This window comes from Amaranthus tricolor, chromosome 4 (assembly GCF_026212465.1).
Source record: "Amaranthus tricolor cultivar Red isolate AtriRed21 chromosome 4, ASM2621246v1, whole genome shotgun sequence".
Classification (NCBI taxonomy): Eukaryota; Viridiplantae; Streptophyta; class Magnoliopsida; order Caryophyllales; family Amaranthaceae; genus Amaranthus; species Amaranthus tricolor.
The window spans coordinates 11,437,853-11,460,037 of NC_080050.1; the positions used below are offsets into that span (position 1 = coordinate 11,437,853).

At 35.9% G+C, this 22,185-nt stretch overlaps 1 protein-coding gene across 1 annotated transcript; it reads right to left on the reverse strand.

Moving 5' to 3' along the window:
• Nucleotides 1–15,431: 15,431 nt before the first annotated feature.
• On the reverse strand, nucleotides 15,432–21,502 carry LOC130809928 (protein-ribulosamine 3-kinase, chloroplastic). Its single transcript, XM_057675790.1, has 9 exons — nucleotides 21,276–21,502; nucleotides 20,817–20,970; nucleotides 20,310–20,400; nucleotides 20,155–20,229; nucleotides 19,985–20,073; nucleotides 19,552–19,670; nucleotides 17,990–18,130; nucleotides 15,975–16,051; nucleotides 15,432–15,698 (listed from the first exon to the last, which is right to left on the reverse strand). Exons 1-9 carry the CDS (start codon nucleotides 21,394–21,396, stop codon nucleotides 15,552–15,554), a joined length of 1,014 nt encoding a protein of 337 aa, XP_057531773.1. The 5' UTR covers nucleotides 21,397–21,502; the 3' UTR covers nucleotides 15,432–15,551.
• Nucleotides 21,503–22,185: the final 683 nt, after the last annotated feature.

Here is a 22,185-nt window from a genome sequence, read left to right on the forward strand (position 1 = left end):
CATCTTATCATAATACTAACCATCACATATTATACTCCAAAAAACAACAATACAACACAACACTCCATAATTTATCATGCACTCAACGATTTCATAATCCCAAATGAGTGGGTCAAATATCCAAAATATATAATGCAATAATCTCAAATTAGGTCAAAAAGATGAACTTAAATTCCTTCATTTGTCTCTATCTTCACCAGTGAAGTCTGAGGCCTGGGAGCCCTTTGTTTGAGGACTTTTTCGGTCACCTCTGTCTCTTGAGGGGTGACATTTTGATCCCTTGGAGGGACCCCTTTCTTCCTTTTGGAAAAAACAGAAGCTAACACATCAGCGTCACTGAGTTTTTCCATTTTGAAAACCTAAGTCCAGTACAAGAAATAGCGAAAAATTAACCAAAAATTGAAGCTTTTTCAGATGAAAATGGTGAACCATTGAAAGAATTTTGAAACACACACCTTGAATGAAACGTAGATTTTGAGAATTTTAAACAGAGAATGAAAAATCGCAAGTGTGGAGAATCTTGAACAACAAACTGGAACCCTAGAAATCAAAAAATGGAAGTTTGAGGGATGAAGATTAGGAGGGTAAATTTGTCAGGAAAGAGAGTAATGAGGAAGTAAATGGAAGTTGAAGTTAAAAGGTTATGAAATGACTAATCACAAACGCGCGTGTTTTGTGATTCAGTTACCTCATTTGCTTTTTTTAAAAAAAAATAAAAAATTGGGCTGACCCAATATAAGGCGTCTATAGAATAGACGGTCTCAACTAAGAATTTGTGTTTTCCAGTATAGTTGGACTGGTGTACAAAGATTCTACCGATGAAGTGCTCTAATTATCATTTTTGGAAAATTTTCGTTTTGCCAAGATCTTTCATTTCAAATTCTTTCATCGAATATTTTGTAGTTTGTGCAAACTCTTTAGGAGTTCAAATGATATTTAAATCATCAACATACACTGCAATTATAGAAAATCCTGATTGATTTTGAGATTTAAAATTATCAAATTCAAATATCAAATCTTCCTTTATTTTGTTTTCGAATTTAGAGATATTAAAGTAAGTTATTTTACGATGAGTGAAGAAACCTTTTTTTTTTTATGAATCTTTTCCCAAATTATTGCTTTTATAGAAAATTTTCCAACTTTACGTTGGTCAGCAAAATATTTCTCATAATACTGTCCACGTAGGACAACTGGGCATTGCTTTTTTTTCCCTTTTTTTTAATGAAACCGCTTTCTGAAACGGCGATTTAGTTAGGAATTCAATTTAAACCCTCTCTTGAAATAGTGTTTTGCATTAATTTGAAAATAAAAAAAATAATAGGTAAACTGCCACTTTAAATGGCGGTTATATTCGTGTACAAAATAAAAGAGCCACTGTCTGCTGCTCTCATTTTCGTGGCTTAATCTCTTACTCCTTCCTCACATTCGACTTCTCATAAAATAAAAGCTTTTCCTTACTCAATCTCTAGTTGTTCACAATTCCTTTCACTCAACTAAATCAATCAACTACATTCTCTTCATCTCCTTGATTACTTGTTTATTCTCATCCACATTTAAGGTATGAATCTAACCCTTATTTTTTGCAATTTGCAAATTGATTTTTTTTCATGATTGTTGTCATTTCACTAGTGGAAAAAAACGTATTTGCTGCGTATCATTTGTTGCGGTTTTTCTATATACGCAGCAATAAAAAGAAAAAAGAATTAGAAAAAAAAAAGTCTACAAATGTTGCGGTTTCCCTGATGCCCGCAGCAAATAATGATTATTTGCTGCGGTTTTAGTATGCCCGCAGCAAATAATTGCATATTAAACGGAAAAAAATATATATAAGCATTATTTGCTGCGGTTATTGATTGACCGCAGCAAATAGACAAAGGCGTTTCTCAATTGCTGCGGTTTTTAGCTGACCGCAGCAAATAATCCCTCTCAATTGCTGCGGTTTTTGTGTGTGACCGGAGCAAATAACCTCTACACAATGATAAAATTAAAACCCGCCAATGCAACGTTTTATTTCACATCTTCACAAATATGTAAATTGGTATGTATTCTCAAACCCACCATTTTCGCCATTCAACGTTTCATTCTTCATCTTCATCTTCTTCTAAAAACCATAAATTCTTCATCATCTGCAGCTTTCTTCGCAAACTGATTCATAAACCCATTAAAAAACACTCGAAAAACACAACTGTACGTAACTGTTTCTTCAACCTGTTCTTCATCTTCTTGGTTCTTTAACCCACGAAATTTGGTTTTGTTCATCTTCAAAACCCACGACATTAAGGTATTTTTTCTCTTTTTAATTTTTTAAGCATTTAAGTTTTGCAAGATATTCATGAAAACACTCGAAAATTAGGCCAACTTTGTTTCTCTGTTTTTCATTGTACACATTCAACATCAAATGTAGTAGTATATTTTTTAAAGGAGTAGTATATTTATATTCTACTCCAAACTAAATTTCTCTGTTTGTATACTTGAACTTTCTGATATTGAAATTTAGTTACAATTTAATAATTATCTTGAATCATGAAATTTATTTTTGAGAAGAAAAAAAAATAAATTGGTTATTGGACATATTTGCGTTGTATTCTTATTTTTGCAAGGTCTTTCTCTACGATGTTTAGGTGGATTAAGGTTTCCATGCTAGATATTATGATGATTATACTTTTTTTCACAATATCAACCATAACATATTAACAAAATAAGTAATAATAAGAATATTGAAAAAAAAATACTCCTTAAAAAATATATGATAAAGAGTAAAACTGCATGCTATTAACTATTAGAATTTTATTTTGAATTAATTAATCACACAAATTAGGAAGACAAAAGATTGTTCTTGGATGTATGGAAGCATTGAATCGTCGGAATTTATTGATGGCGTATTAGAATTTTGTAGTATTGCAGTTGAACATCAAGTTAGGATGGGGGGAGTTGGTTTTTATTGCCCATGTGTCACTTGTGGCAATGTATCAAAGCTAGATAGTGTTGATATCCTTAGGGAGCACATACTTTGACGTGGGTTTAGGCCTCAATATCATGTTTGGGTTTGGCATGGTGAGAAGGGAGTTCACAAAGAGAAAAGTGTTGTTGAGGACCTCAATAATGTGGCTGATGTCAATGAGGATGTAGTAGATCATGTTGATGGGTATGAGACAGATGAAGAGAATGTCGATCAAGATGTGGATCGTGTTGATGAGATGATGGAGGGAGTCGAGGATGAGTTAGGAAAACGTCCTCGTGTTTTTGACTTGTTGACAGAGGCTTCTCAAAAGCCTTTGTACCCTGGATGTACAAAGTTCACCAAACTAACAGCAGTGTTGACAATTTTCAACATTAAGTCAAAGTTCAATTGGAGTGACGCTAATTTCACAATGTTATTAGAAGCGTTAGGTGAGATGCTTCCTGAAGAAAATGAACTTCTAAAGTCGACATATTATGCCAAAAAGCTCATGTGTCCTTTCGGCTTAGAGTACCAGAAGATTCATGCGTGTCCGAATGATTGTGTGTTGTATTGGAATGAAAACGAGAACTTAGAAGAGTGTTCTAGGTGTGGGTTATCGCGCTACAAGCGTAAAGGGGCTCGAGATGCTAAAGGGCCCCTGGCTAAGGTATTGTGGTATCTTCCAATCATACCTAGATTCAAGCGCTTGTTTTCTATAAAGAAAGATGCGTTAAATTTGAGGTGGCATGCAGATAGAGTGAAGAAAGGTTACTTGCACACACATCCATCTGATTCTCCGGAGTGGAAGAGTATTGATAGGTTCTATAAGACTTTTGGGGATGAGGTTCGTAATTTAAGGCTTGGACTGTGTACGGATGGAATAAACCCATTCGGCAATCTTAGTTCTCAACATAGCACTTGGCCAGTACTTTTAGTGATCTATAATTTGCCACCTTGGTTGTGTATGAAGCGTAAGTAGATTATGCTTTCGCTTCTTATCTCAGGTTCTAAACAACCTGGCAATGAAATAGATGTATATCTTGCACCTCTCGTTGAGGATTTGAGAAAGATGTGGGATGAAGGTGTTTCAGTGTTTGATGCATATGCTAATGAGGAGTTCACCTTGCGTGCAATGCTTTTATGCACCGTTAATGATTTTCCAACATATGGCAACTTATCGGGGTATAAGAACAAAGGAAAGAAAGCATGCCCAATATGTATCGATGACATGGAATCCACGTGGATTCCTAAGTGAAAACACGTATTCATGCACCATCGAAAGTTCCTCCCACGTGATCACCAATATCGTAAGAAGAAGAAGATGTTCAACGGGGAGGTTGAGGACCGTGTAGCTCGTTGACCGTTGACCGGTTATGAGGTTTACGAACAGGTTAAGGGAGTTGAGACTGCATTTGGTAATACAGGGCAAGTGCAAGGGGGTGAAGACCGATTATGGAAAAAAGAATCAATCTTTTGGAAGCTTCCATATTTGAGAGATCTACAGGTCAGGCATTGTCTTGACGTTATGCATATAGAGAAAAATGTATGCGATGCCATACTCGGGACTCTTATGAACATTCCGGGTAAGACAAAGGATGTTAGGGCCACGCAAGATTGGTTTTAAGGTAAGGGTCTTCGTCCGGAGTTATGGACACATGTTAAGGTGAGTAAGAAAAGAAATAGAGCTGATGAAGTTGATGGCAGTAACAAGGGAAAGGGCGGTAAGAAGAAGATGAGTAATGACAAAGTTTATTTGCCTCCAGCTTGCTACACATTGTCCAATGCAGAGAAGCGAACATTTTGTGAGTCTTTGTATGGCATTAAAGTTCCGTCTGGGTACTCAGCATAATGATATTTGTGAGCCTAAATGGTGAGCTGAAGTTGGGAAGCATGAAATCTCACGATTGCCATGTAATGATACAAGTTGCAATCCGTGGAATACTGCCAAAACATGTGAGATATGCTATTACCGAGCTATGTTCGTTCTTCAACACAATTTGTAGTAAAGTTCTTGATCCCTTTAAACTTGATGCTCTTCAACTCGATGTGATTGTAACTTTATGCAAGTTTGAGATGTATTTTCCACCTTCTTTCTTTGACATAATGGTTCATCTTATTGTCCATCGCGTTCGTGAGATCAAGCTTTTGGGTCCAGTTATTTTTAAGGTGGTGTTATCCTTTTGAAAGACACATGGGTGTTTTACAAAACAAGGTGAGGAATCCAGCACAACCTAAGGGGAGTATGATTCAAGGCACTGTGAGCGATGAAATTAGTAACTTTATAGCCGAGTATTTGGCCATGGCAAAGCCTATTGGACTTCCCACCTCTAGACATGAAGGAAGGCTTGAGGGAAAAGGAACAAATTGGCTCCAAATCAATCACACCTCCTCCAGACAGCCTTCTACAAGCACACTTGTATGTGTTCCATTTTTATTCCGGAAGTTCATCACTTTTTGAGTGAGCATCTTGATATATTGCGCGCAAAACATCCTTCTAAAGGGGATAGGGCATTGATGCAGTTGCATAACAAGACGTTTATTAATTTGTTTCATAATTGAGTAATATGCGAAGAACTCAAGGGTGTATCCGAAAGTGTTAAGTGGTTAGCTTTTGGTCCTCGTGATGATGTCAACAAATATGAGGGTTACGATGTCAATGGCTTCGCATTTTGGACTGAGGGTCAACACAAGAAGTCATCTTATCTACAGAATAGTGGGTTTCTATTTTGGCGTCATCTACATTTTACGCGAGTGCGAAGGATCAAGCGCCGGTTGATGCTAAATTGGTATACTACGGGCGGGTACATGAAATATGGGAGCTTGACTACTCTACTTTCAATATTGGTCTTTTCAAATGTAAGTAGGTAAATAATAATCGACGATGCATAAAAATGACGACCCTTGTGGATTCACTCTTGTAGACTTAGCTCGTTTGTGTGATAGTGAGGAGCCATTCATACTAGCCACACAAGCCAAGCAAGTATTCTACATTGTAGACCCGTCTGATAAAAAATGGTCTATTGTTGTACCGGGAAAAAGAAGCATCCTTGGTATAGGTGATGTTGAGGATGAGGAAGAATATGAAGCTTTTGAAGACTCCCCTCCCTTTATCAATCCAAAATCAGTGGATCAAGATGATGTAGATGATGTAGATGTTGGTTATATGCGTGTAGATCACACGGAAGGAATACATTTGAATTAAGTGATTCACAAGGTATAAATTTTAAGTTTTTTAAAGTTTTTTTGGCACTTCCGCGCATAACGTAGCTAAAACTTGGTTTGTTTTGCATGAAACTTTGCACACAACACTATTTGATATGTATTATTGTGTTGAACGTATTAGAATTGTAAATCATAGTCATAATCTTAATATTACTTAGCTTGTGTTCTAATATATTTCTATTCATACTCTTTCAGGTACTGATATACAATGCATCTATTCAGAGACGAAATTGTCCCCAAGATTGAGACCTCGGTTAATGAGCATCATAGTTACGACACAGAAGATGACCAAATTGTGACATACGAGCGTATGGCTAAAGACGCTCCACCACTTGACAATGATTTTGAGACTGAAGACGCCCCACTAATAATGGATGCTCCTACTACCAGTAACAAAAGAAAAGGGCGAGGTCCTATGAAAAACCTCAAAGTCACAGAAACCATGCATTTGGAATACAATGCATTGGGTCAACCATAAGGAAAATGGCATAGGAAATATGGAAAACAAGTGGGTCTATGTATCCGCAAGCTTTCCATATTGCACGCATGGAACGAGGTTCCAGAGGGTTTGAAGAACTCTCTATGGAATGATACTATGGTAATCAGCAACTTACTATTTTTATTCATTTATTTTTATTTTAAAATTAATTTAATTGGCACTAATAAATATAATTTTTTTTTTGTGGAATCTTTTTCACATCGAAAGCGATGAGGAGAAGAAAAATGTGTTTCTTTCAACTGTTGCTGAAAGATTCAGAGATTTCAAATCCAAGCTAGTAACTGGCTGGATTACGAAGAGGCGTGCACGTACGACCAAAAAGGTCAAAACAGGAAACGAAGGTGGAGAGCAAGCACCTTCAAAGATGCCCTATGAAATATGGGGTCACATATCGAAGAGGGATTGGGAGGCCTTTGTTGCCAAAAGAACAACTCCCATAGAAGTTGTAAGTATTTCATATTATATTATAGTTTTTGATTTGAATTTACTTCTTTTGATTCAGTCATTAAACTAATATATGACATTCGATTTCTATTGATTAATTAGGAAAAGCGTGGTAAAGCTTCTGATTCAACAAACAATAGGAAGTTTTACCATCGCTTGGGCCAAAAAACGTACGATGAGGTCCGAAAAGAGTGGGTGGATGCGGGTTGATACCCCAATCAAAGTTCATCCACGCCCTTATCTACGACTACCTCTGCATCCGTGAATACTCCTGCTGGAGATCGGGTGCGAGATTGGTATTGCGGGCTTCATTCCCGAGATGCAAGTGGTAAATTTACCATTAATAATCCGAGAACAAAGAAGCTTGCTGATGCTGTGGTGAGTTTTGAAATTATTAAGTATATTCTTGATTTGTTTTGTATTCTTTGGCTTTAATTTACTTATACTAATTGTTATATATGTCACTTTTTATTTGAACAGATGGGCTAGAAGAAAAAAGAAGCTACGGGGGAGTTCACCCCAAGAGGCAATGTTGACGCATTGCATATGGTCTTAGGGAAAGACCACAGTGGGCAGGTAGTCGGAAAAGGAGGCGTCCGCGTGGGGTTACAGAAGGCATTCGGTAAAGAGTGTGTTGCTACTCAATCCCATACGATGCTGCGGGATAAAGTAGCAACCCTCCGAGTAGAAATTACGAAGGACGTTCTCGCCAAACTGGCCGTCGTGTTGCAGAAGATGGGAGTACCCATTGTTGACTTGGAAAACCTGATTGTCAAGGATCAGGAAAGTTAACTTGGGAATCCTAATGCTTTGGTCGAGCCAACATCCGAGCCCATTACCCCCGAAGCACCCCAGCCCATTACTACCCCTGAAGGGGAAAACCGCACACCGGAGACCATAAACTCCGTTACTCAAAATTTGGAGCCAAATCCGGAGCCAGTGCTGCAGGTACATAGTTTTAAATATATAAGCACTTATTAAATTAAATTGCAACACGTTTTAAAATTTTATTATGATGCTTATTATACTAAACGACACAATTTTCAGGAGGCGACTCCTTGTTCTCTTTTGCTGCCTCAGTTAAGTGTTGCTAGTGATGGCGACTTAACTGAGGTTGCATATGGTGTGGCCCAGCCAACCAAAGAGGGCCAAACAGTGCATTCGATGCCTATTACAAGTGGCCACATCAGTGTGACCATGGAAACAATTCTAAAGGGGTTTGAAGATTTCTCACTCCCGGTTCCAATGCCAGAATGGAGCCTTAAGAAACTATCAGACGCCTTAGGTAGTTTCGTCACATGACCATATGCTTGGGTCCGATTCACTAACATGGTAATAATCATTTGTACCTTATTTATTTTTATTTTTTAATTGCATGCTTACACTAATTTAATAGTATAAATTGAAGTAGCAAAAGAGTCTAAAGAGATCTTGGAGAGAGATCAGTTCCTCAGCAAAGGTGCCAACTAGGTCAAAGTCGATGCCAAGCACTCCAATTTTGACTGATGCGAAGCTAAAAGATCTCTCTCAAGATTGCAAATGGCTGCACACTTTTGCATCGCGCATAAGTGAGGAGGACCCAATCATTCTAAACCTGCAGAAGGAACAATTCTGCTATTTAGAGAGCCCATTTGTAATTATTGATCCTAGTGACATTGGGCAATTTTTGAGAGAAGAGATGTTGAACATAGCTCTTATCCATGTCTACATGAGGTGATGTTAACACGTTCATTCTGGCTCCATATGTGGAAGTGTAAGTTTTATTTTTGAAATTGAACTTATCATTTGATTTTTAAGTTCACATAATCTCTAATTTATGGATTTTAACTTTGCGTTTGTAGTTTGCATTTGATACTTTTGGTCATTTGTCCTTTAACAAACATTGTGCACGTCTTCGACTCGTTACAAAAACCTCAAAGTCCGCCTCGCAACACAAAATTCAAAGCATTGTTGAATGCGTACGTATTATTAATTATTTTACCAATTTGATTTAATTAATGATATATATATATATATATATATATATATATATATATATATATATATATATATATATATATATATATATATATATATATATATATAATTATACATATATATATATATACATATATATATATATATATATATATATATATATATATATATATATATACATATATATACATATATATATATATATATATACATATATATATATATATATACATATATATATATATATATACATATATATATATATATATATATATATATATATATATATATACATATATATATATATATATATATATATATATATATAGTATTACTTTTCCCATGCGTTTCAGCACAATGAAAAAAGTGCGTGGACAAATGGGATCTACATCCAGAGCCACATTTCCAAAATGGACAGCAATAGAGGTACACAAATTCGATTTTATGGGTTTTTAAGCTTTTTTTGGACTTTCACGCATAAAGTAGCTCAAACTTGGTTTGTTTTGCATGAAACTTGGCACACAACACTATTTGGTATATATTATTGTGTTGAAGTGTTTAGAATTGAAAATCATAGTCATATGCTAGAAATTACGTGTTAAGATGCGATTTTATAGGTTTTTAAGTGTTTTTGGCACTTTTGCGCATAAAGTAGCTCAAACTTGGTTTGTTTTTCACGAAACTTGGCACACAACACTATTTTGTATATATTATTCTGTTGAATTGGTTAGAATTGAAAATCATAGTCATATGCTAGAAATTACGTGTTAAGTTGCGAATCTTAAGGGTTTTTAAGCGTTTTTGCCACTTTTGCGCATAAAGTAGCTCAAACTTGGTTTGTTTTGCACGAAACTTGGCACAACACTATTTGGTATATATTATTGTGTTGAAGTGGTTAGAATTGAAAATCATAGTCATATGCTAAAAATTACGTGTTATGTTGCGATTTTAAGGGTTTTTAAGCGTTTTTGGCACTTTTGCGCATGAAGTAGCTCAAACTTGGTTTGTTTTGCACGAAACTTGGCATACAATACTATTTGGTATATATTATATTGAAGTGGTTAGAATTGAAAATCATAGTCATATGCTAGAAATTACGTGTTAAGTTGCGATTTTAAGGGTTTTTAAGCGTTTTTGGCACTTTTGCGCATAAAGTAGCTCAAACTTGGTTTGTTTTGCACGAAACTTGGCACACAACACTATTTGGTATATATTATTGTGTTGAAGTGGTTAGAATTGAAAATCATAGTCATATGCTAGATATTACGTGTTAATTTAGTGTCAATTTTATGCGTTTTTATGCTTTTTTGGCACTAACATCTGTTTTCTCTTAGTGCTTTCAACAACCTTCTAATTCCTTTGATTGCGGCTACTACACGTTAAGATACATGGACGATATTATTAAATCCGTGAAGGAGGTTGGAGTCGAAAATATAGATGTCGTAAGTATTTGTTATATTCTTAAATTATATTATAGTATATATATTTACTATAATATTAATTATTATTGGTGAAATCTAATGTTTATTAATCTTTTAATTTTATGTTAAATTATAGGTTTTGTAAGACATTCTGACGGAAACGCACCCTCTAAGAAATGGAGTGATGCGCGAATTAAAAGACAAGATTGCCGCGTATCTTGCTAATTTTTGTCCTTGATAAATTGTAATTAGTATAGATTTTTTTAGGACTTTAATGTATATTATATATATGTACATACATAATATTATATTTTATACGATCGAGAGTTTATTATTACAAAGAGATTATTGGTGATTATTTGCGATTATCATTGGATTATTGAATTAATCATTGTTTATTACATTGTACATTATTATTGGATTAATATGAGTATTAAACGAAAAAAGAAAAAATATATACTAACTATTTGCTGCGGTCAACCCTTAACCGCAGCAAATAAGTGAGATTATTTGATGCGATCAACCCCAAAATCGCAGCAAATAATCTTACTTATTTGCTGCGGTTTTGAGGTTGACCGCAGCAAATAATGCCCTTTTTTGCTGCGGTTTTAAACCGCAGCATTTAAAATAGGCTATTTGCTGCTATCACTATTGCTTGGGGCCAAAACCGCAGCAAATAATGGCCAAAAAACCGCAGCAAATGAGGTTTTTTCCACTAGTGTATGAACTTATAATAGATTGATTGTTTGTAACATTGTCTTGATTTCATGATTTAAGCTTACAGTTTACACATTTGTAGTTGAATTTTATGATTTCTTTTGTATGCATATAAAGTGTTCGATGAAATGCTACAATGAAAGTTTACTACTTTCTTGGGTTAGTTTCGTGGATTTAGGATATATTCATGGTGTTGTTTGTTTTATATTTAAATTGACCTTTCTAATAAGTGTTGTAATAATTTAATATTACACATTCTTGTATACACATTTATACTTCCCTTACTCACAATCAACAATAAAGTGTATGTGATATCACATTAAAAACATGCTTGTGTGTGCAGAATATGGATCATTATCCCGTTATAGTATATTGGGGTGGGGAAAAAAGTTATACGGGATCCGATGTTGTGTATAATGGAGGATGGAATGCAGTGATGTTTATCCATCGTCAAAATATGACTTTTGAGGTGCTTCTTAGCAAAGTGTAATTGGTTGTGATCGCAACTCTTTTATATTAAAAATAGAGATGAAATATCCGGTGACTGGGAAAAATGTGTTAGTTTCGGTTAGAAATGAAGAAAGCATAAGTGCTTTTGCTTATGCAGCTTCACAAGCCCTCGGAACGGCAATGGAGGTTTATGTTGAAATGGTTGCTAATTCGGTTAATGCTAGGGAAGTCATGACTAGCATGGAACTTCCAAAATCGGGTCCTAGTGTGCATTATGACACATTCACAGAAATGTTAACAAACCCAAATTACGTGAATGAGCATCTAGAGTTCACTTCTCCAACTCATTCATGTGCCATTGGGTGTGGTCTAATGAACACCTTCTCCACGGCTCACTTGGGTAGCAATAATGCCAATGAGGTTGACTCTCTAGATCATGAGAATGAGCATATTGATTCTAATCCAGAGGAGGACGATGAAAAAAGAGAAGCTCTAGATGCAGCGATTAGGAGTGGTGCTCCATCGTAAGACTGGCTCCGAATCAATAAGGTCGATCAGAGGTTGATTGATGCATGGATGACTTAGAATAATGACAACTCCATGACTGAAAAATGGTGACTTTTGGATAGGGAAAGAGTTTAACTCATTAGACCACCTTAAGAAGAATGTTGAGGCATGGACAATATCTAACAGTAGAAACTTTCATGTAATTGAGTCGGAGCCTACAAAGTATGTTATACAATGTACTAATGCGGAGGAGAAAGGTTGTGAATGGAGGATGCGAGCAATCATGACCACCATTGGTTCATTTAAAATTATGTGATATAACGAACACAAACAAGATTGCTCAAGGCATTACAGTGATGACCATCCCTCGTAACTTCTGAATTTATTGTTGATCTCATCGTAGATATGATTAGAGTTGATCCAGCTTTTAAGGTTAAGTCAATTGTTACTTTTGTTAATACGAAATACGGATTCGTTATAACATACAAGAGAGCTTGGTTGGCCAAAAATAAGGCAATAATAAAGGTTTTTGGGGATTGGGAGAAGTCTTTTGAGGAGCTTCCAAGGTACTTACAGGTGTAAATGCAATCTAATAGAGGTACAGTCATTCATTGGGAAGTCCAAGCAACAATGGATCCTACCCGAGTCATTTTTCAGAGAGTTTTTTGAGCTTTCGAACCATCAATTAAGGGTTTTCCCCATTGTCGACCACTTATCTCCATAATTAGTACACATTTGTACGGAAAGTACAAAGGCACATTTATGATAGCTATAGCGATAGATGCAAACTCTCAGTTGTTCCCACTCGCCTTTGCCATTGTTGAGGGAGAAAGTAACGACACGTGGAGTTGGTTCTTGGATTGTATAAGGAAATACGTAACTAAAAGAGATGGCTTGTGTGTCATTTTTTATCGTCACAAGGGAATTTTGCATGCAATGAACAGCGTTGGAAAAGGTTGGGAAGAGCCATATGCATTCCATCGGTTTTGTAAACGACATCTTGCTTCAAACGTACATAAGAAGTTCTAGAACATAGCAATCAAAAACTTATTTGGAAAAGCTTCTAAATAGACAAAGATTTGAAAATATAATTACTACATGGATCGCCTTAAGGAGTATAATGAGGATGCATATAAGTACCTCGTCGAAGGTTCTATTCCTGAGCGCCAATGGACTTTACTTCATGATTGTGGCCATCGATATGGAGTGAAAACTACAAACATGTCTAAAGCGTTCAATGTTGTAATGAAAGGGGCAAGGTGTCCATTTGTTCATGTCCTAGTTTAATTCAAATTGGATAATTTCAAGCTTCGTTCTCATAGAATCCATTTGTTCACAGCTAGCTTCGAGTACATCTTTCCTGGTCACACTCTCCACATACTCTAGTCTACTACCAGGATTCCCATGATCGACAAAGGGACAATCAGGTGATGTAGTATTTAATAATTTTTTTACTTTTGAATCAATTGTGTAAAATTACTAAGCTTATTGATTTCTTTGATAGATGACATGGCAGCCATACACGGTGGCTAAGGTGGAGGCTTTGTCTGACATATGTAGAGATAGCCAAGTAATATGGCAATCCCACTATCCCCTAATTTGCAACATCATGAAGTTCCATCTGTCGGATCGTGTCATGCGCCAATTTAGTTTGGAGCAACCAATTCCAGATGCTTGTGACACCCAGGCTACATTACATGCCATTGATCGGAGGACTGCCGACAAGAACTTCCTGGTTCGACATCGATCGCACGTAGATGCATGGAATGATCGAGAAAGCATGATGCTGCAAGAAGAGAACTACACCGGTTAGAGCTTGGGTATGTACATGGCGTGGTATTGGCAAATCACGATATTGCGCATCACGAACCCAACATTTGCATAGCCAGCTTCGCACTATCATCCCAGTGCTACAATATTGGTAAGTTGTCTTTCAACGTTCAAAAATATTAATTAATACATGTAATTCTTATAAAACTTATTATTTATATGTAGGCTAAGCGCATAAGATCGGTTCTTGTACAGTGTAGTGACGCAACACACGGGGCATATGCATTGCCTATTGATGTAGGATATCGCCTATACACTCAGACCTTGGGTTCAATCAGCATGTCGTTGACGGAGGTCTTGAGTCAGACGGGGTATGATTACCTAATTCCCACCCGTCCCACTACCATTGATGATGACACGTTGCACACTCTTTCTACTAGAGGTTCTGGTCATAGAGGTAGTTCTTCACGAGGTTCCAGTAGAGGTTCATCAAGAGGATCCGATCGTTTATCTAGTCGAGGTCGATTTTTCGGGATCTCCGTCATCATCTACAGGTGCTATGTCGCCATTTGTTCCCCTAGGGCCTTGTCTACTCCTCTACATCCATTGCCTCCTAACCGGATCTTGACATATCAGCGTGCTAGTCAGCGACGAGCACCTGCTCTTGATGTCATCACAGAGGCTGATGAGTCCACATGACCTCTACGACCGGTGCACCCAGAAAACGGGGTTGGGGAGTCTAGATTACTTGACTTGAGATATCTATTGAACTATGTATCATTTTGGATGGTCGTTTAGTTATGTGTATACATATATATGCGTTCTTTTTGTAATTAATGTGTGGAATCTTTTTAACAATGATGAATGTGGTATTTTGAGTATTGGAGTTGGTTCTTGGTTGCTTTGTTATTAAATACGGAGGTTTAATTATTTTAATGTAGGTTTTGAGGATTTGATGAACAAAAGCTTGTTTAAATAAAAAATAATAATCCAACAAAAACCGCCAAATTAAGTGGCGGTTCACCTTAAGACAAAACCGTCAACTCATGTGGCGGTTCAAGCCAAAGCCAAGCAAAATCCCCCACAACCAAACCGCCATTTAAAGTGGCGGTTTCATTTTTACCCAACATTTTAAAAAACCTGCTTAGTAAACCACCATTCAAAGTGGCGATTTGTGCATCACAGTAAAACCGTTACCTTACATAGTGGTCTTGCTTCAACCCTGCTTAAAAAAAAAAGTCCGTTCTATATGAACGGTATTTTGGAAATAAAGTTTGCGTGCTACGTAACATGGGAAATACTTTATAAATTAGCTATATCTTGGGAAAAGATTCTTTTTTTACATGCAACAACGAATTGTTGTTTTTCCTTTTTTATGTTAAAATGCGCTGAACTTTTCATGAAAGATGTCTTTTAAAGAGATCATCTCCCACAAAAGTTTAATTTACACTATATATTATATAATATAGAAGAAAGATTATGGTTATGTCTGTGATACTTTTCATTATATTTAGTAGTACATGTTAGTATAAATTTTACAATAATACAAGCGGGGTACAAAAGTTGGGCTATATAGAACATGTCACCAAGTAACATTAAAAAATTAAATACGTAGCATTCGCAAATAATCTTCAATTATAGACATTGCTGATGATCGGTAACTCGAACCGAAAAGATTGTAGTGATTCAAGTAATGATACAACAAATAAAGCTCTCTTCTTTTCTCGAAACCCGGTTGTTTCGGCATCACCTGAGGATAGATCACAACTTATAAGTCAATTTCTCGACGAATTATCAGATTTTTAGAATAGTAAAGGTTTTGATCGAATTTCCTACATCGTATGGCTATGTACCAGCTACCGATTACCACTACTAAATTATGCAGACAGTTTTAAACGAAGGGTGCAAGGAATGTGCATCAATTGGGATAATTTGAATATAAAAAGATAGTCTACGCTTTACAGTAACATTTTCATTAATCTACCAGTAATAGCCTAATAGACATGGTAATCAGAAATGAGAATACCTCAAAATAAGAGTTGTAAAATGATGAACCAAAGCCAGCACACCATGACATTCCAAATTCTGCTTCGCTGTGCCCGTCTACAGACAAAGAAATAACAATGTTAATGGAGTTATCCACCCTTTTATTTTAATAGATTAATCATTAATGTTACAAACATTGCAGGAACTTCATACAACAGTGAACATTTTGACTGAACATCAATAAGAAAGGTCACATATGTGCACATGAGCGGGACATTAGGAATCCAAAACTCATGCTTTTTAGTCATCGATTCAACTAACTCTGACCACTTCTGAGAGACAATGAACGTTTTTAAATTAAAACATAAAACAAAATTCGAGAATAGCCTAATCTGCATATACTTAACATTTAGTACATTGCAAATTCTTCACCAAAGTGCATGATCAATTTAGAAGCTGATTCTGTTTACCACATACAATTTAATCATTTCAAATGAAAACTAATCATGGACCTTGTTGGCCTTCATCACAATTTTCAGGGGAATGATTCTATTATCTTGTATGATTCATATTTACTAGGTAACAAGTTGTTCGGATATGAATAAGGGAGGAACTGATGAGGGGAAGGAGAGAGCAGCAGAGGTAAAAAGCCATTTAGACAAGATTCAAAGGGGGGGTGGGGGGGGGAGGGGGTGAAGAGAGGGAATTGTGCCGATCCTTTCCTGCCATGCTATTTAAAATCATAATTTTTTTTTGTTTCAGCCCCAGCTAATCACTGCACATTATGAGGACCAACTGCTCCGTGCTGGTTAACTCATCAACAAAATATGAAGATCATTTGGCAAAATTAAAACCTTCCAAACATCTTTAATTTCAATAACCCTCCAATATTTCTTTCTTGGAGAAATTTGGTTATTAAAAAGAATGGCGAAATTTCCCATTCGTCAGCCAATTCCTTCACCTCAAACATACTATACAAATGAGGGAAAACACATCATTTGCTTATCTTTTCCCTTCAAGTCCCTTCATTCCCATTAAGGGAGTGTTTGGTATGGGAAGTGGAAACGGAATGGAAAGGAAAACTATAAAAAGGGGTAAGGGTAACGTTGAGTGTTAATGTTAAAAGTTGTTAGGTATGATCATAGAAAGGAAACACTTGTCTTTGTTTCCTTTTCTTGTTGTTTGGTAGTTCATGGTAACTAATCAGCTAAATTTTTGGGTCAGCTGATTTTTCATCATGAAACAGTAGAACAAACAATAAGAAAATCTCCTTAATTAATTTAATGATGCACAATAATACTCTAAAGAGTCCCAACCAATAATATCTCCTTAATCTAAACTCTTATATACAATCAACCAAAGAGCAGAGAAACCCACTGTCCATTTAGAATAACCGAATGAAAAATATGAGCTTGAACATCATGATATTTTACAACTTGAAATTGTATTTGAGTAAGAAATGAAGATTAAAATAAAAAATTTATATCAAAATTATACTTGCAGCTAAAATGGAAAAGAGCTCCTAAAATTCAAGAACAATTGAGTTGGGACTACAAAAGTTGTCGACTTACGAAATTTGAAGGGTACTTTTAAGTTTCAAATCCGCCATTAACGTTACAATTAGGATTTTGAGAGGAGAGACATGAAAAATTAGGGTTCATAGGTTAGAGATAATAAAATAGCATAAAAGCGTTCACAAGAGATGAAAGAGCTGAGAGGACACCATGATGATACGAGAAGATAGAAAAAAAAGTGACGGATTTGGTTTTAGCAGGACGATGAGGGGAAATAAATTAGGGTTAAGTGCTACCTCTGTCAAACGGAATGGGTTAACAAAATCCCACACCAAACCACAAGTAACGGACACAGTTAAATCAATCCATTTCTAGCATCAAAAAAAGTTATAACACCCCCTAAGTGTTAAGGATCTACATAATAACAGGTAGCTCAAGAATAATTGGAGCTACCTATGCCTAAGCAGGACCCAAAACAAAATAGCAGTTTCTGCTAACCCCTCAAAAACAAAAGTGAAGCGACTAGAAGCCTGGGACTCACAATAGCATGCAGGATCAAGAATAACAGGCTCGCCATTCTTGTCATAGGTTATATTTCCACTCCACAAGTCTCCATGCAGTAAACATGGTTCAATCACAACATTCTCAAAGAGTGGTGCCAAGTTCTTCGCCAGCTTATGTCCTGTCAGAAGAAAATACCCAAATATCAGGTCAAATAAAATATTTTACGATGAACAGAGAAAAAGGTAACCATCAAGAGAGTAGCATATTTAGTATCTAAAATGTTTCTATTTCAGCTTAGGGGTGGGGGTGGGGGTGGGGTGGTGGGAGAATTTATCAGAAAGAAGACAATTTCATGATATCATCATAGATTAAAGATCTGACAGATATACATTCAGGTTTATTGAACCAGGTACAACAGTCTGCTATGTCGTGTATGCCTAGCAGTCACAAGAGACAGCATGTGTGCTGTGCACAGGGTGTGTGTAATACACATGACACGTGTGAATGCATGCCTCGGATTTAGGTGCATAGTTTGAATCCTATCAAATGCCTAAAAGTAAGCTTTATTTTCATCAAATAATTTCCCCAGTCATTTATGTGCAATATTCTTGATGGATTTAACCGTAATCAACAACAACAATGCGAAACCTAAATTACATGTTACGAGGTTGGCTACATGAAAAAAAAAATTGAAGTTGAACAAAATAGATTGTTTTAACAATTCCTCATTTCCATTGATCCTCATCCTATGCTAATTCAGCCATCCCATAGCCATATTCACCTAGACAATTTAAGGCATCTTCTATTTCTCGTGAACGTTTGTATAGTTAGTGCTTGTCCAACTCTGTCATTAGTCCAAAGCATCTTCTCGTCGTCACACATCCCAAAACCAATGGAGGTTATCCTCCTTTGTCTAATAAGTAATATTGAGCTGCTACGTGCTACACATAGGAATGATGAATTTTTGATGAAGCAAAACTGTTATTATTAATGGTGTTTTAATGAAAAATACAGACAATGAAGACAAAGAACAAGCATGTGAGTGAGGCTTGAAATCTATCCCAAAAAAGGTAAATAGCTAACAAAAGAATACAGAATAAACTCAGACTCTCAGTCTGATGTGCCCTTCTCTCTCTTGCTATCCTTCTTCTTTAACACTGTATACTCCTTCCTCTACTAGCTCTGCGTTTGATGCCAAACCAAATCTACGTAAACTCTAAAGTATTTCCTATTATAAACCCCATAAAGTTCGTTCTTTGCGTAATTTCCTTATATCTACCTGTTGCAATATAACTAAATCGTTGTGTTGTCTCATAATGCCTCTTGCAAGATCAATAAGTAGCCAAAGCCAATATGTAAAAAAGTTCAGGTTGTATATAACAGGCCTTAAAAGGTTTGAAATAATGTTGGAAGTATCATGAGGAGTTGAGGAACAAACGCAGACAGAACCATTGATTCAGCAGCAACTGTATGATCTAAATCATCATTTAGCAACTCATCATCAACATATATCAGGAGGAATTTAGGGAATTAGAAGGCTATAATCTAAATACTACTTCTAAATAATAGAGTATCGCAGCAAAAAACCATGGGTGAAACCTTTTTCATAGATAGAAGAATCTCCATACTGATCTCGAGCCAGTTTAAGTTGGTAGCCCAGTCTATGCTTGGCATAAAAGTCAATCCAGTCTGAAGTCCACGTATTAATCTGTGGAGTACTGCACAAAAATGAGTATAAAGTCACGTATAAATGAAGCCCTGATCACTGACAGCATGTCGTGATCCAGAACTCCGATCATTGCTACAGCAACAAATCAAAGCTCGTCGACCATACCACAAAATGAGATACGAATTGATGTTAGACAGAACTTTTTGTCAAAGTTATATATTATTTCATAGTCATAGAAGATAGATGGATATAAGACGGTATTTCTTTTCGCTATCACAAATTTGGACTTATTGTATATATGTGTTCCAAGAACTTGGGAGAGTGTAAGCTAGAAGGATGATGGCAGCTCAGAAAGTAATGTACCTCCCAATAGTATTATCAACATCAAAACCAAAGCCTTTTGCAGATTTTCCAGCTTTATGCATCTCAGCAAGCTTCCTTCCTAAAGCAGCCTAAATATATATGACCTATTTAATATACTTGGAGGCCACATAAATTATAAATACAGTCAGTTTTAGCCAATCCATCCTTACTTGTCCACTTCTAGATGCTCCAAATTCTACAAATTCCATAATGATGTAAGAGCCACCACGTGGTAAAGATCCCACCTGCAGTTCTCAACAACGGATACACTCAAAACTATAACTTCTTATAGAACAAGCAAGATTAGGCATCGACAAATGAATACCTTAAATGGCTTAGGAACACGAATGGTATTGGTTTCGTACATAAGTTTTAAACCAAGAGCCTCCCCTTCAAACATCGACGGACCAATACTCCTATTCCAACATTCAATAAAGTTTAGCAAAGATCATTATACAAATTATAACATAAAAGACACTACATATCATATGAGAGATTCACAAGTTTGGATTGCCAACAAATGCTATAGAACACGCATTCCTCAAAATTTACCACTTACTCTATGTCATTACTATGTCCATTCTCAATTGGCCAAAGACTCATAATTCTTTAGTTTTGGATAATAATGAATTATTTTTAAATGTATCATTATATCATGCGCAATTCAAAATTTGCTACCAAATGTCAATCGAAAACACCTCTTTGCTATCGCTTGCAAGTTATAAGGTTGCATACATTTGACCTCTCAAACTCAAGCCCCTTAATTGTAATGGGATGTTGTTGGAATCAAACATAAAAATAATCAAGCAACACAATACCATGTATAATATACCTGTTAGTTTTAACAAAGAAAGGACCAACATCGGTGTCGTAACGAGTGGCAAGGTTAATACAACCACCACCAACAGAACTTGTTTTAGTAATTTGTGTTGCCTTTCCTTCAGTAAGAATCCAATTAAGAACTGGGTCTTCACTCATTGCCATAACTGCCCAATAATCACAATTCACAACTCAAAACTCCTTCATCTAAAAAATCAAAATCAATCAAAGAATGGGGAAATGGGTCTTTAACTCTTTTTCCAAAAACCAAAATTGAGTATAGCTTAATGGTAATTCAATTGTAATATAACATTTTCCAATAGCATTCAATCCAGTAACATTCACGAACAATTAGGTGACAGAATTATAATGCACAGATTACAAGCGAAGAGGTGCCAACAGAATAATTCCAACAAAAAAATTAAAAATTATATGGGCAAGATTAATAAAGTTGAGAATGAAGTAAACTTACTTGCAAATGGTTTTGGTTTGGTGAAAAAGGGCTTTGAGGGAGAGGAAGTATTGAAAGAAAGGCGAGATTGAGATGAAAAGAAAGAGAGAGAAGTGGATGGTGTTGGTGAGATTACCACCATTTGTTTTCGTTTTCTATGGCGGTCTCACTCAGGAGAGCTGCTAGAATGTAGATGAATATGAACATGAACCAAGGTTCGGTTGTTGGATATCACATTTCTTTGTTAGGACTTAGAATAAAGAAAATCACAAATCCTCAATTAAGGTAATACCGTCAACTAAATTAATTAAAATATTTATTTTTGTAATTATTTAATATGTAACATGTCAATTTAAATGTTAAAATTAACACTTTTGATATTTATAAATGTCTTAAATTAATCTATCTAATGGCGACCTATTATGCTGGTATAATGTACAATTACAACTTTAAAGTGATATATGTTGAAAGACTTCACTTACAATCTTAAAATAGTCCCTCACAATCTAAAAATGGACACTTATTAGAAGAATTGATAGTTCATTTCTGATGGAGAAGAAAATGTCTAATTGCAAATCAACTTTGTTGTCACCCAATTATTTACTAGCCCACTATTTGTCCGAGGCATAGTGCTGCTGGTTACATATCCCATCGTCGGAGGTCCTATTCTTGAGGTTGAGGGATAGTTTTGCTGATGGCTGGAATAATTTTGCTCCATTTAAGGGGCTTTCAATAGATTTTCATACTTGCTTTATTTTCTTTCGACTATTCCTATTCCTATTTGGATTAAACGGATTATATATGATCGAGGCAGTGGCAAAGCTTTAGGCTTGTCTAATGGCTTCGGCTAATAACTTGGCTTGATTATCCACTAGCTAAAATTTGTGTTTTTGTGTTCTCATCCCATTGATTAAAAACAAATATACCGATC

What these genes read in the sequence shown, in the direction of transcription:
- LOC130809928 (XM_057675790.1), bottom strand. Translation starts at nt 21,396, where the DNA reads ATGGTGGTAATCTCACCAACACCATCCACTTCTCTCTCTTTCTTTTCA. An exon ending in GAGCATCTAGAAGTGGACAA is followed by an intron (nt 20,074 to 20,154) that starts GTAAGGATGGAT and finishes ATATATATTTAG; the next exon opens with GCTGCTTTAGGAAGGAAGCT. An exon ending in TTCTTCTATCTATGAAAAAG is followed by an intron (nt 18,131 to 19,551) that starts GTTTCACCCATG and finishes TTCTTCTGACAG; the next exon opens with GACATAAGCTGGCGAAGAAC.